This window comes from Prosopis cineraria, unplaced genomic scaffold, assembly GCF_029017545.1.
Source record: "Prosopis cineraria cultivar Desert tree isolate PC_DT_omini unplaced genomic scaffold, ASM2901754v1 PC2, whole genome shotgun sequence".
In the NCBI taxonomy this organism is placed as follows: Eukaryota; Viridiplantae; Streptophyta; class Magnoliopsida; order Fabales; family Fabaceae; genus Prosopis; species Prosopis cineraria.
Window position 1 is genome coordinate 4361352 of NW_026555333.1, and position 14123 is coordinate 4375474.

General features: G+C 35.7%; 1 protein-coding gene across 1 annotated transcript; it reads left to right on the top strand.

The window, feature by feature from the left end:
• Nucleotides 1–3273: 3273 nt before the first annotated feature.
• LOC129301956 (RING-H2 finger protein ATL11-like) lies at nucleotides 3274–4677 on the top strand. Its single transcript, XM_054940589.1, has one exon. It carries the CDS (start codon nucleotides 3643–3645, stop codon nucleotides 4675–4677), a length of 1035 nt encoding a protein of 344 aa, XP_054796564.1. The 5' UTR covers nucleotides 3274–3642.
• The last annotated feature ends 9446 nt before the right edge of the window (nucleotides 4678–14123 follow it).

Below are 14123 nucleotides of genomic sequence, written 5' to 3' on the forward strand. Positions count from 1 at the left end.
CTATTTATTTTCATACTTATGAGGCACATAAAGCATTAATCACTACATTTTCTTGCCTTCGTTCTTAATTTCAACTCGAGAAGAAGAGGTTCAAAGAGTTTTTATTTGAAGATATTCATGAAGACGATGCTAACAAAGTAGAAAAAATAATTCATGACTAAATTAAACTAGAATCAAGCTTTTCTCATGCATAGTAAAATCAAGCTTCTACTTCATTGGCATTGTCTTTGTGAGTGTCTTCAGATAAAAACTCATTGAATCTCTTCTTCTGGAGCTTATGTTGAGAATGAAGGCAAAAAGATTGGAGAGATTAATGCTTTTTGGGCCTCATAAATATGAAAATAAATGATATTTAGTTAAAATTGAGGAGAAGGTATTGGATGATTCATTTTTATAGTAGAGGCTACCCCGCGCTCCTCAAAAAATAGTTCCTGGCTAAATTTGCACCTTTACCATGTTGATGTGTTGCGTCTGTGTTGTGTCACGTATCATTGTAGGCCCCACATAATATCTGTTAACTTAAGTTAATGGCGAGCTACTGGATGTTCTGTTTTCAAAAGTTCGTAATTTATTTTGCACCATCTGATAGTTTAGGCTATCAGATGCTGTTTAAAAAATAATTTATGGCCAAATTTGTATCTTTACCCTAAAAACAAATCAAAAATCACAAACAGCAATAGAAATGAACACAAAAATACAAGTCCAACAAAAAAAACAAAAAAAAAAGCAAGTCTTAAAGGTTCTAATGTGCTAGGGCCCAGGGTAGATGTTACATGGGAAGGAGATATTGAAACCAACTCGTTGAAAGACGTGGCTTCTCTCCATTTCTTTCTTTCTTTTTCACTATCTATCTCAATTATTGAATTTATTTTTAAATAGTTGAGATTTAATATTTTATAAAATTAATTTTTTAATTATAATACTAAATTTTGAATTTTAGTTTGGATTAAATTAATTATATTTTAAATCTCAATCATTCAAAAGATGCACGAGCAATCTAGTCCACAATGGCAATAATTGTCTTATGACCCATTTGAAATTGAAATAGCTTATCAACCCTCCTCCAAGATTAAAAAATATAAAATAAAAGGCTTTACTAGTGTCAAACTATTCCCCTCACGGCAAGCATGCATCCATTTCACAGGCTGCACTAGTGGAAAGCAAACAGGATCAATGATAAAATGGTTAGAGCCAATATTAACGTACCAATTAAAGCCGGTCCACATGGCTTCAACTTCGTTAATGTTAAGGCCAGATACACCTAAACTCCCTGGTTCAGCATTATCAGCATCCGTAGTTATTGCACCGGCAGTTTGCTTACTCAAGCCAGCACTCCTACACACACTTGTCTCCACAAAAGAGACCCGAAAAATCAAAGCAAGAATAATTAGAAGGTGTTATAATTGGTTGCAATACAGTATATCATGATGTTGGTTTCAATGTATGCTTGCAAAATAAAACAATTGGAATATTCGGATCACAACTCGCTGAAAATTCTGTGATATCTTCAGCTCCCAAATTAGTATCTATTGGAAAGAGATGAATGGGCAGAGTCATTGCATTGGCAAACAAAAATAAGAACACCTTATTAATGAAGATCATTTTTTCCCCCATTATAATTTTTTAGAGAGTCTCGTGGGAGGAAGGGCGGATATAAATAGTTGAGTAGTTATGTGTTAAACATAGTCAGCCAAAAGGCAACATAAAAAAAAAAAATACAATTATGAATGGTTACTATTGCCATTAAATATCAGTTCAAACCTTGAAGAGTTGGGTTAACGCTGGATAGTTTAGTGAATAGGTAAAATTTGAGGCTGAATTGTTTAGTTGGATTTAACACGAAGGATTGGATTACGCTTAAATAAAAGTCATTGTATAATCTTGTTTGGGCTAAATATAAAGCATTGTTCAAATAGATCACAAAGCCGATTGGGTTGAGTAATTAAAGTGTCAGGCCCAATATAAACAAAAAAGACCAGCCCCGAAGCTCAATAAAGTCTACAACAAGTGTTGAAATCTCGTCAGCTGCAGATATTAGACTGTTGGCACAAAAATACAATCTTAAGTAATGTTGAAATTTACACCCAAGTAGTTCGGCGAAATGGGCTGGTTATCAAAATGAAAAGACCGTGCCATAAGTTTTGTGAGATTCTTAATTTTTCAGCAGAACGTGCTAAATCCCAAGGAAAGGGCTTCCACTATTTAACATTATAAATAGAAAAAAAAATAGAGAAAGTTAGTCAACAATCAATCAAGACTCGCACATTTTACATTCATTAGTCCTTTTCAATTCTTAATTTTTGGTCTGTAATCTTCTACATTTCAATAAAATTATACACTTGTTCTACCAAAGCTTTCTATCTATTTACATCCAAGTGAATTGTGGTAAGGGAATTCAGGACCCTTTTCGTTATCTATTGAGACTTAGCGTCTCTGGTACTCCTGATATTGATTATTCAACCATGAACAATTCTTAATATATACTCAGATCAAATAATAATCTGGATCCAATATAAATTATAGCTCAGTAAAAACGGGGTGCACAGACGACTAGACCCATGAAAATAAAATCGACATTTTATAATGAACTTGGCACAGGTGGTGAGACATGATTATTAGGTTAAAAGAAAATTAATGGGACGGTGGAGTGGATGCATGGAAGAAGACACAAGAGCGAGAAACAATTTTATCCTTTCGTTATGCACAATGGAGCCATTTTTGTAGTCTTCTCATTATCTGGAGCGTCACGACCAGAAATTCAACAATATTCTATGCATTGTAAGTTACACGAAGGACAAAATTTATATACTTATTTTTTTATATTTAAAATATTTGTTTCTAATCAAGTCAAGATATTATATATGTAATTTTTATACATAATATTTATATTTTAAAAAAATCGTATTATTAATATTTTAAAACTTGCTTTCTTAAATTTGTTAGAAAAACTATATTAAGGATTAATACCTAAGCCCCTCCCTTTCTAACAATTAAAACAAGGCCATTCATTTTTTTTAATTATTGTTTTTTGAGGGGGAGGGGGGTGTTTCCTTGTTTGTGTGTCTGCGCCGGACATTTATTAGAATTGTTTAGCCCTTACCTCTTTCCCTCCATTTCGTTCAATTTATAGGGAAAAAAGAAAATGCACAACGAAGTCAAGAGCCACCAAAACGAGAAATTGTATTATTATAATTATATTAAGCGTAACTTTTTTTTAAATATCTATCTCTGACTAACTTCCCAAACTTCATTTGGTCGTCGGAGCTAGGGAAAGGACGCTCCCCTTCGCACGTCGTGTCTCAAGGGAAACTCCCTGATTGTTACTTCTATAAGATAACCTTTTGTGGGGCGCACACACTTGGCTTAGATTTCCAAAAGTCAGGACCCCAAAAACTTGACAACCTTTCTCGTGTAGCAAACCTCACGATGGCCCTTTCAACATATCCTCCGTCTCTTTTACCTTAAATCTTCATTCCTGCACCGCCAGTTCAACTAAAGAAAGATGTTAACGTTTTCTTATGTTGTTACAAGCTTCGCCTCTCGCAATTTAGCAATAATACCTACGTTTACAGCCTATCTTGCTCTCACGGTCTGCTATTATGCTCATCGTTTCCCGGTGCACTCCTCCTCCTCCTCCTGACCATGGCCGCCCTTCTTCTCTCCCTCCTCCTCCTCCTTCGCTCCTCTTTCCCTTCCTTCGCACAGCTCACGTTTACCCCTCCTTCCTCTCCGCCTCTCGACTCACCATCCCAGGTTCGATTCGATAAATCCATGGCCATTGTTCTGGTCATTCTCCTCGTCGTCTTCTTCGCACTGGGCTTCCTCTCCGTCTGCTCTCGTCAATGTTCGGAGCGACGATTCCATGGAGGAACCGACCCCCTTGCTCCTCCTAGCGGGAGCAGCGAGCGCCACCCCCGCGGCCTCGACCCCGAAATCATCCGCACCTTCCCTACTCTCGTCTACTCCTCCGTCAAGGGTCTGAAAATTGGGAGGAGCTCCCTGGAATGTGCCGTCTGCTTGAACGAGTTTCAGGACCACGAAACTCTGCGTTTCATTCCCAAGTGCAGTCACGTCTTCCACCCCGGTTGCATCGACCTCTGGTTGTCCTCTCACTTTACGTGCCCCGTCTGTCGGGCCAACCTCGTTCCCAGACTAGGCGAAGTCTCCTTCGTCGCGGTTCAGATGCCCGAATCTCCCGCCGAATCTGAGCTACAACGACACGCCGGCGATATCATCCAACGTGATCAACAACTGGTAGAATCACCCTCCAAGAACAGAGATATGGTCAACCACAATCCTCCTCCGAGGTCGGGAACAGCGATCTTGTTTCCTCGATCACACTCGACTGGACATTCGCTGGTTTCGGCTGGGGAGGATCGGGAGAGATTTACTCTGAGATTACCGGAGGAGGTGAGGAAGGGGCTTCTGCACCCGGCATTGGAGAGATTGAGGAGTGAGAGAAGCGGTTACAGGACGAGAAGCGCGGGAAGTGGAGGTGGCCGGGAGCGGTTGGCCGGTTTCGAGCGGTTCAGGAGGGAGGGGCGGCCCGATCACTGGTCGGGGCTTCATCCACAGGAATGCTTCGAGTTCGTGGAGGGAGAGCAGCAGGAGGCACCATGCAGCCACGGAAAACTTGGAAGAAAGATCAACGGATCGGTTATGTCCAGACCCAAGTGAGACCTAGACGCTTCGATAGACCATAGATTAGCTACATTCATCTCGTTCTCTGGGCTTGCCAACTTTGGGTGTGGAGTTTAGGCCCAAAAAAAAAAAAAAGACTTGTGGTGTCCAGAGTTTATACAAATTTTTCATTTTTATTTTATTTTACATTTGAAACTGGCGTGCATGGGGGATTGATTTGAACGCTGAAAAGTTTAGAAAACATAAAATACTTAAGCCCTATTTGATATAAAAGTATGATTTTCAATAGATTGAAATTAAAATTAGGACTGAGATTTTAAAAATATATTTAGTATGGAGTAATATTTGGATGGAATATTTCTAATAAATATTCAATAAGAAATTGTCAAAAGACTATTATGGCCCTTATCATCAACCAATAAAAAAAAAAATTTAGAACGAAAGTCTTGTCCATCTAAATCTAGACATATCTCAGACTTAATTTAAAAGGGATCTCAGAACTGTCATCAAATCATATGGAGGGAGGGAGATGACTTGCGACGGAGATGCGACGGAGATGGCGCCACGAACGACTTCTGACGAGATGGAGAAGTGGAGGGAGGGAGATGATTTGCGATGCATCTTCTAAAGCTCCTCAATGGGTTGAACACTAGAGTTAATCCCACGTGTGAGCATTAAAGCTTGCTTCTGCAGGTCGTCAACATCATTCCGGCCCATCTGGACGAGAAGAACCTATGGTCGAAGCATAGGTTCTACAATCCCAGTACCAAGATCTGGACAAAGTGTGGGATTCATTTCGATGGGAGGGAGGGAGGTGGAGAGGTTGAAAGGGTATTTTTGTCTTAGAAATATCAATCCCTAGACTAATTTTGCAATACTTGGGGGGAGGGCAATGGTGCCAAGTCATCCCATGTAAGATAGTATTGGTACAGGGATTGAAATGCTTTATTCTTTGTACCAAGCATAAAAAAATAGGATTACTAAATTTTAATGTCAGTCTTATCCTCCCAATCCTTCACACCAAACAGGATTCTAAGGATTTTGTATACCACAGAACATAGGTCTGTACATTCCCATGCAATTTCTTTGTTGGCTATTTATTTCGGGAGTTACTTATAATTTTTTACCATGACCCAAATTGTACTCGTATTGCGTTCTCACTAAAAGAGCCGTCGGCTTTTAGCATTAGTTTGGAATAATGGGCGTTTTGTCTGATTTAGTGGGAATAAAAAAGTCTTAAAAGCAAGGTTTTAAAAACATGATCTGTGATTGAATTAGACGAGTTATTGATTCAAAAATTAATGATTTCACTGGAGTTGAATCAGATATGATTATTTTAATATTTTTAAATAATATATATACATATGTATATATATATATATATCATAAAATAAGTTCATCTAAAATCATAAAAGCTAACATTTTAATAGATTTTATTTTATCCACTTCACTTTTTATAGTATAAATAGCATTTAATAAAATTTTGTTTATTAAACATAAAATAACATTTAAAGATATTATGTTAATCTTTTCTGACTCCAAGAAATAAATAAGAAACATTTTTTTATTTTCCTCCCACGTCAAAGTCTTCCCCCCTTGTCACTCCTTTTTACCTTTTTTTTTTTTTTTTCCTCTTCATTATCACGACGGTCGCTGCTTCAGTGCTTCCTTACTCCATGCTCTATTTAATGTATTAATAATATAATATAATAATATATGTAAGTGCGAGATTTTGAGTTTCTTCGCATCAGATGATTCATGGCCGAACACATAGTTTTGTAACTGGAAAAACACATCCAAGGGGAGGTTTACTGTAAAATATCTTATTTTTTTGATTTTTGGTGATTTTTTTTCCTCTTCATTTTCATTTTCGTCTTTTTTCTAAGCCTCTTCCTTCGGCTCCCCTCTTCTTTTTTCAGCTTGGGTCTCTTGAACTGCTTGAACTACTCGCCCAGTCACTTTTTCTAGTTTTTCTAATTTGTTGACCGATTTATCGGTTCTTGACTAGTTTAGTTAGTTAACGGTTTTGTGCCATAGAAAAAAAATGTCTTGAATTTTTTTTTTTGGAGTTTGGGGGTTTTAAAGAGATTTGTGCATTTATGTATGCTCTAAAAATCAACAATTGAAAGGTAACAAATCTTTTTAAAAAGCATATAAAATTGAAATAAACTAATGAAACCGTACAATTTTTAAGTAGAAAGGGAAAAATCCAACCGAACCAAAGTAAAATCAAAGTTGTTTATAATTTTCGAATGATAAGCCTTCCCAATGTAATTATCATATTCCTGACTTTCCAAAATTAATCATGGGAGTGTGATAGAAAAAAAAAATTAATCACGTTTCACACAAGCTACTTTTAGTTATGAAAATAATTTTAGGTAAAATGATAAATATATCTCAAGAGAATTAATTAATTCAACTTAAGTTTTAAGTATCAAATTTCTTGAATTTATAAATTCAGTTCTAAATTTTGTAATTCTATTGTGATGAATTTATAACTTGTGTTTTAAATTTTAATAGAAAAATAAATTTATTTATTCTTCAATTATGTTAAAATTTAAAAAATAAATTACAAATTCATCATAATAAAATTATAAAATTAAGAGTCGAACTTATAAATTTTTAAAGTTTAACATTTGGATCTAAATTAAATTAATTGATTCTTTTAAAACACGTGTGTCATTCTCTCGTAAGTTTATTCGCTTGTCCATTTAAAATAAACAAATCAATTTCATGTTTATTTTTATGGGGCGGGAAAGGGGAGGGAAATCTGAATTCCCCCCACCCACCCCAAATGAGCAGATATATATCATGAAGAAAAGTTGGTGCAAATTGAGTTTAGAAGCCATGAGTGTTGCAAGAGAGAGACCCGGGGTGGGGAGTTGTGGGCGAACTAGAAATTAAAGGCTGAGCTTGGTGTGGCTAATTGAGTCTCCATGATAAGAATGAATCCAAGACGATGTTGGGCTTGACGAATGGATAAGACATTCGGGTAATGGAGGGAGATTTGACGTAAATAAGGGCATTTAAGGGATATAGTAGCTGGTGTGTTCATTAGCTTTTGTCAAAGTGCCAGGCAACCACGCACGAATCTGAGGAGTGGAGTCACATCGTGCTGTATATCACTATATCATATTCATGGATCCATTCCTCTTCCTCCAAGAATCACACAATCACCAAACAAAAACGAGGTGCCCATCCCTTCCATGAATTGGTGCGCCAAGCCAGCCTACCCTTTTGTTTACTCATCTTCAGACTCACTTATCACCTCATCAATATTATTTGACATTTATCACCTCTAATGCTGTGCTCCACTGCCCCAAATTAATTGTGATTGTATTTGTACTTGTAATCATCCCTCCCTATTCATGATAACCGCATAAACTCTAACACTGCAATTCTATTATATCGGGAATGCTGCATTAATGCTACCATCCCTCACTTGGAAATTGCAGTACTAGTATATATAGTGTGAGCTATTTTTTTAGGGCAATCATCCATGTTGGTGATCTATATACTATATAATAGCAGAAACTATGCTATTTGAATGCTTTTAAACACCCTTGTACATGCATACGTTTCGACTTCCATTGTGCCATTCCCCTTCTCCCTTCTATGCCTGCTTATTCATTCATTTTCCTACCCCCATCACTCAATCATCTGCCATTAATTCCTAATTGTTCTGTATTATAAAAAAAAGGACCATTACTTTTATGAGTATTTTCAAAAGTTGACATGTAACTAATTTCATCATTATATATCCCTATTGGTAATTTCTGCTTTCCTTTCTCTTTTACTTGGGTGGCACATCGCTTTCCCTGCATTACTTCTTTATAATCTCTCAAATGACAAGCCCATGTGCCCTTTGTCCCACTGCCATAACCTCTTCATCATCTAATCTTTTTAAATTGAAATTTTCTAAAGAGCAGCGAAAAAAAGACTGAAAATATGCCTCACTGAATCATGTGCCGCTTGTGTATATAAAATAGCAGCCCAGCTCGTGAGTGCTCCCAGAAGATGACTATACACCATGCAATAGATCACTGGTGCTTTAGTACAGGGAATCCTTAAAGGTGCCAAGAGGGATCAAAATTCGGCAAAGATGTTCAGTGTCAAAAGTCTGGTTGAGTCCTATTGCGTGACGTCCATACCCTCTAGGTATGCATGCCTTCAGAATCCAGAGCATTTCATAGTATCTGAATTTGACGCTCCAGCTTTTACCACCATTGACTTTTCCCACCTCACCTCCTTATTCAACCCCACCATTTACGGTATCATCACTCCTTCTATCACTTTCACACTCACCTGTCCCTTAAGTACCTACATACATAATTATATCATAACCTAATATTGCGTGAGTTGGTTGTTTCATGCATATGTATGTGCACGTGCAGCTACTAAATCATAGGGTCTCAAAGAGATTGATGGAAGAGGTGGTGAGAGGAAGCAAGAGGTTTTTTAACCTGATAGAGGATTAAAAAAGAGAATACGCAGGAGGGCATGTATTTGATACCGTTCGATGCAAAACAAGCTTCCATGTTAGGGTTGACAAAAATCTCTTCTAGAGAGATTATCTTAAACTCCATGTCCTTCCTCATTTCCACGCTCCTGCTGAACCCTCCGGCTTCAAGTACATGCCATATACTTAACACCACCACTGTAATCTAAATCTCTCACCCTCCTCCCATTGTTAAGCCTTTTCTTTATTTGTTTTGTCTATTTATATGTGTTGATTATATATAGGGGTATTTAAGTTGTACTCATCCTGATTTTTTTGTACTCATCTCGATTATGTCAAGATAGGTATATCCTAGCCCAAAAAAATTAGGACGGGACAGGACTCAGGCTCACCATCGGGATGTCTTATCCTGTCCCGATTAATATGATATCTATATCTAATTTTTTTGCCTCAGCTTTGCACCTTTGCCGCATTTCATCACTGCGCCTTTGCCTTATCTCCTCTCTACCTTAGCTCAGCCTTAGATCTTGCATCTTCCGTTTTCCTTGGTCACCTTAGATCCTCCACTACTTGTCGGCGGCATAGGTGTTCGGGACCACTGTGCTAAGGTTCTTAGTCACGAGTCCTCCCTCTTCATTGCTTTGCCATCGTTCTCTTCAACCTTATCCATAGGATTGTGTGGGTGCTATAGGATTTTCTTCTTCCTCCTTCTCTGTGTATCGAATTTAATGCCTTTTTGCTTCTTCTTCATATTTTCTCTAGCTCAAATCTTGCAAAATTGTCACCTACTCTGTGAGTATACGATCTACTTTAGCTCAAATTTGAACTTAGTCGCCTTTTCTCTGACCTTCTTTGAGTTTAAACTTAGTTGCCCTAGCTCGAATCAATTATTATGACTGAATTTGGGTTTATAATATGACATTATCAAGTCTATGCCTATATGGGTTTATCATGATTAGTTTGTTATCAATTAATGACTTTATTGTTCGAGTATGCTTGGTTGTTGTTGCCCTATGATTTAATTAGGCACCATAACTTGAGATGTTTGGGTCCCATCTCAACTCCTTTCAAGAGAGGATGGGACAAAAATTAAGTTCTAATCATTTTTTGAGACTAGCTATGGGAAGGAAGTGTCCTGATCCCGTGAACACCCATTAATTGTACATACTATTGCTCATTCCAGTCAAATCTGCTTTAACTTGTTTAAATAATAATTTTCTCTCCATCAACTTAATGTTCAGATGGGATCGATGTAGCCTATATATAACGTAATGTACGCTTCTATTTTTGTGTGAGTCTCTTTGTCTGGTTTCATCATTTTGTCAAGTAACTTAGGTGCAAAATTAACTAAATGATTGCTTCATAGAGTACATATTTGTCATTGTTTCCAGTTCTACCACACATGAAATTTGCTAAGCAATGAAAGGAAAAGGAATGCTTTTGAATCAAGTATCAAGGGCAGGTTTATTGTGTGTGTATGTTTTGCTGTTGGTCCAGGTATATATCTGTTATAGAACTTCTATTCATGCTTGGTGTTAGGAATCTTAGCCATGTTAAGTGAACATATATCGTATGAATATATGGAATGATTTCTAAGTCGAAAGGTTCATATCATCATGTCTAAGGTGAACAAACATAAATGACCACAAAATCTTTCCATTTTCATTACAGCATACAATAATCCTAAAAAGTAAGCTACAACTTCCACTCTTAATTTAACCGGTGCCCTTTTAGTGTTGTCCCTCCTATGTTGTTCCTTTAGGTTTCGTGGTCCAACTTTTGCATTAATGACATTAGGCATCCTCCTTATCATGGAATTTTGTCTTTACTTTTTCCTCCATAACTGTGGAGTCATATTGATGTTACAAACAATATGAAAAAATAGGCGTAAGTGATGGCTCATGAGTTTTGTTTATAGTGAGTTAGTAGAAGAATGCTACAAAAGGAGTAGGGAAGTAGCAGGGATATTGTTGAAACGAATATCTCAAAGCTTGGGCTAGGAAGAAAACTACATAGCGAAGAAGCTGAAGATAGAATTGGGCTCTCAATTGCTAGAAATAAGCTTGTATCCACCATGCCTATAGCTCGAGCTAGCAATAGGCCTAGCTATCCACACAGACCATGGGTTTTTGATCGTCTTGATGCAAAATCATCTCTCTAGGCTTCAAATCCAGCATAATAACAAGTGGTCTTAATCCACCCCTCACCTAACTCCATCTTCATCAATATTGGCAATCATATGGAGGTAAGCTCTCTAATGAACAAGCCCTATTCTCACTTAAGCTTTCCATTATGCGAATCTGATTGAGGTGCTTGTAGAAAATGTACGGCTATTGTGGTCTCAGATACTAAGTAATGGAAATAAAAGAGCGTGTTGCATCGAGATATGGTGAATGAGAAAGCAATGAGAATTTTAGCAGGTACTTCTAATGGGCTAGCCCTTGACGCCACTGTAGGGCCTGCACCTGAGTTGGTTGGTAGGCTACCTCCTCTAGCATATCATGTGATTCCTTATAAGGACTACTTGCAGCTTCAGTAATACCACCAAACTCCGCATAAAATCCCTCTTGAATCGTATATGATTATAGCTAGTAATATAAGTTGAGTCCGTGAGCTTAACCTTCTAACTCACAAAAGTTGAAAAAATGGGCTTAATTATATGTAAGACAGTTTTGACCCACCCCGCATAGCTTGAACCATAACAGGCTAACCCACAGGTTGGCAAGTTAGCTTGCTTATTATTTTTTTAAAAAAGATAAAAATTGTAGAATCACTCTCAATTCTCAAACTCGTCAAAATTTTAAAACTAGATCATTCAAAGTAGTTCTAGATAGTTAATTTATAAAAAATTTTAAAACTTTTAATATTGAATTGAGCCATAAGATTAAATTTATATTATCCAGATTGATAACAAAATAAATTTATTAATTTTTTATAATTTTTTTAATAATAATAACATTAAAAATAAAATAAATTTGTTAAGCTGGACCATCTATAATCAAAACCGAACTTGATGTATTATGATATATCTTTAACAACTAAACTAATTAACTTTCACTAGAGGGTAGAAAGCTTTCATTTTTTTTATTTTATAGAAATACTTAATTTAGACAACACAGAAATGAAGAATAAATTTTTGTTGTTGAAATCACTATCAACATATAATAGAAATGAAATTAATATACCAAGCTGCACTTTCTATTCCACACAATAAATAAAAGAAAGCAATTTAGTTGTATCAATAAAAATAAAAGGAAAGAGATCAAAATCTTTGTACTGTAATAATTATATTTTTTATTTACTTTTTAAACTCCTACATGTTAATTATATTTTCATGATTAATTATGCTTTTTTTTGGTAGATGAAGCATTAGAGATATATACTCAAATTAATGTTATCGCAATTTCTAACATTATGATTGATTAGAAGAAATCTTCAAGATTTGGGTTGTAATTAAACTTTTTACTATGTTTGTTTATGATTAATATATATTTATTTTAGAACGTATTAATGTATTTTCAATTTATATTTTTTTAATGATTTAAAATGAGTTTTATTTTTATTTGAATAATTAATTTTTAGGGAAAAAATATAATTTTTTTCCCACAAAAAAATGAAAAGAAGTGAATTCATAATTTTTAAAATTTAAAAATGTATATAAAAAAAATTTATTTGTGGGTTACTTGCTGTGGGTTGGTAGAAGTACAACCTACTTCATCAAGCCCGCAACTTGCTGCAGCCAACTTGCTAGCCATAGGTTTACCCTTATTATGAGCTCTATATATGACTTTGCTTTCACCCATCCCATTAACTCTATTGCATAATTTAGTTTTTGTGTAGTTTAATCATGGGAGCGTAACTTACTAGTTGATTTGTCAAAATGATCATACATGCCCAGCCTCCTTGTATGCCTATTCTGTTAATGGCAATTGCCACCCACTATAGTTTTATATATTGCTTTACATGTTGATTTCCAAACATGACAAGCGGTGATTTGAAATTAGATTCAATAACAGCTTTCATAAAAAAAGGCAGGGACAATTTTTTTAATGGCAACAAATCATTTCAATGAAAAGTAATAATAATTGAAATTTTCAAAAGTAAGATAGATCTTATGAGGCCCCCCCCCCAACCTCCAAAAAAAAAAAAATGCTTAAATGGTCTTCAAGAACATTCCATGCCCACCTGTGTTACCATTTACCAACATAAGGTAAGTGCACTGCTGAGACCATCGTTTATGATCTTATTTCCTCATCCTTGTGCCGATTATTTTTTTCCCAAGTCTTCGCATCCTCGTCTCCCTCGCATTCCTTTTCTCACGGCGCCGGGAAAAGAGGGTCAGCAATACATCACTCATACAAATTCTTTTGAAGTATAATGAATAACCCTTACATGATTTTTAAAATATAGTGTATTGCCAACTTAATACGAAAAAACATATAAAATCGATGGGGAGGGATTGAAAGAAAAAAAGCAGTGGTATTTGAATCCAGAAAATAATTAAGTTTGGCAAATGAATTTAATCAATGGTCACTGGCAGGCATCTAAAAATGACACAGCGGACAATCATTCTTACGATGCAGCCAACGAACAATACTAAGGCCGTACAAAAGGCTTGACAGTACTAAATTTTAGCTTAACTTGAAATCCGGTTTCTTTTATGAAAAAAATTGGATTAGAAATTTTATAGTCCAGTCTTATTCAGTGATAATTCAAAATTTAACAGAATTGAACTTGATCCATAAAATTAATAGATTAGTCCTGTTAGTTTAGTATTTACTTAGTTTTTTTTCCTTTTTCCTTTATGAGAGGCAATAATCCATTTCAACCTGATAAACTCAATTAAAATAATAAAAACACTTATAATCATAATAACTCCATAATAATTTCCATCAAGAAGAAAAAATATTTCAGTTACAGTCTAAATAATTTAAATTTATAACTTCAACAAAAATAATACTCAACAAACTTTAACAATATTACATTACAACAACAATTTAAAAATAAACTCAACAAATCTTCA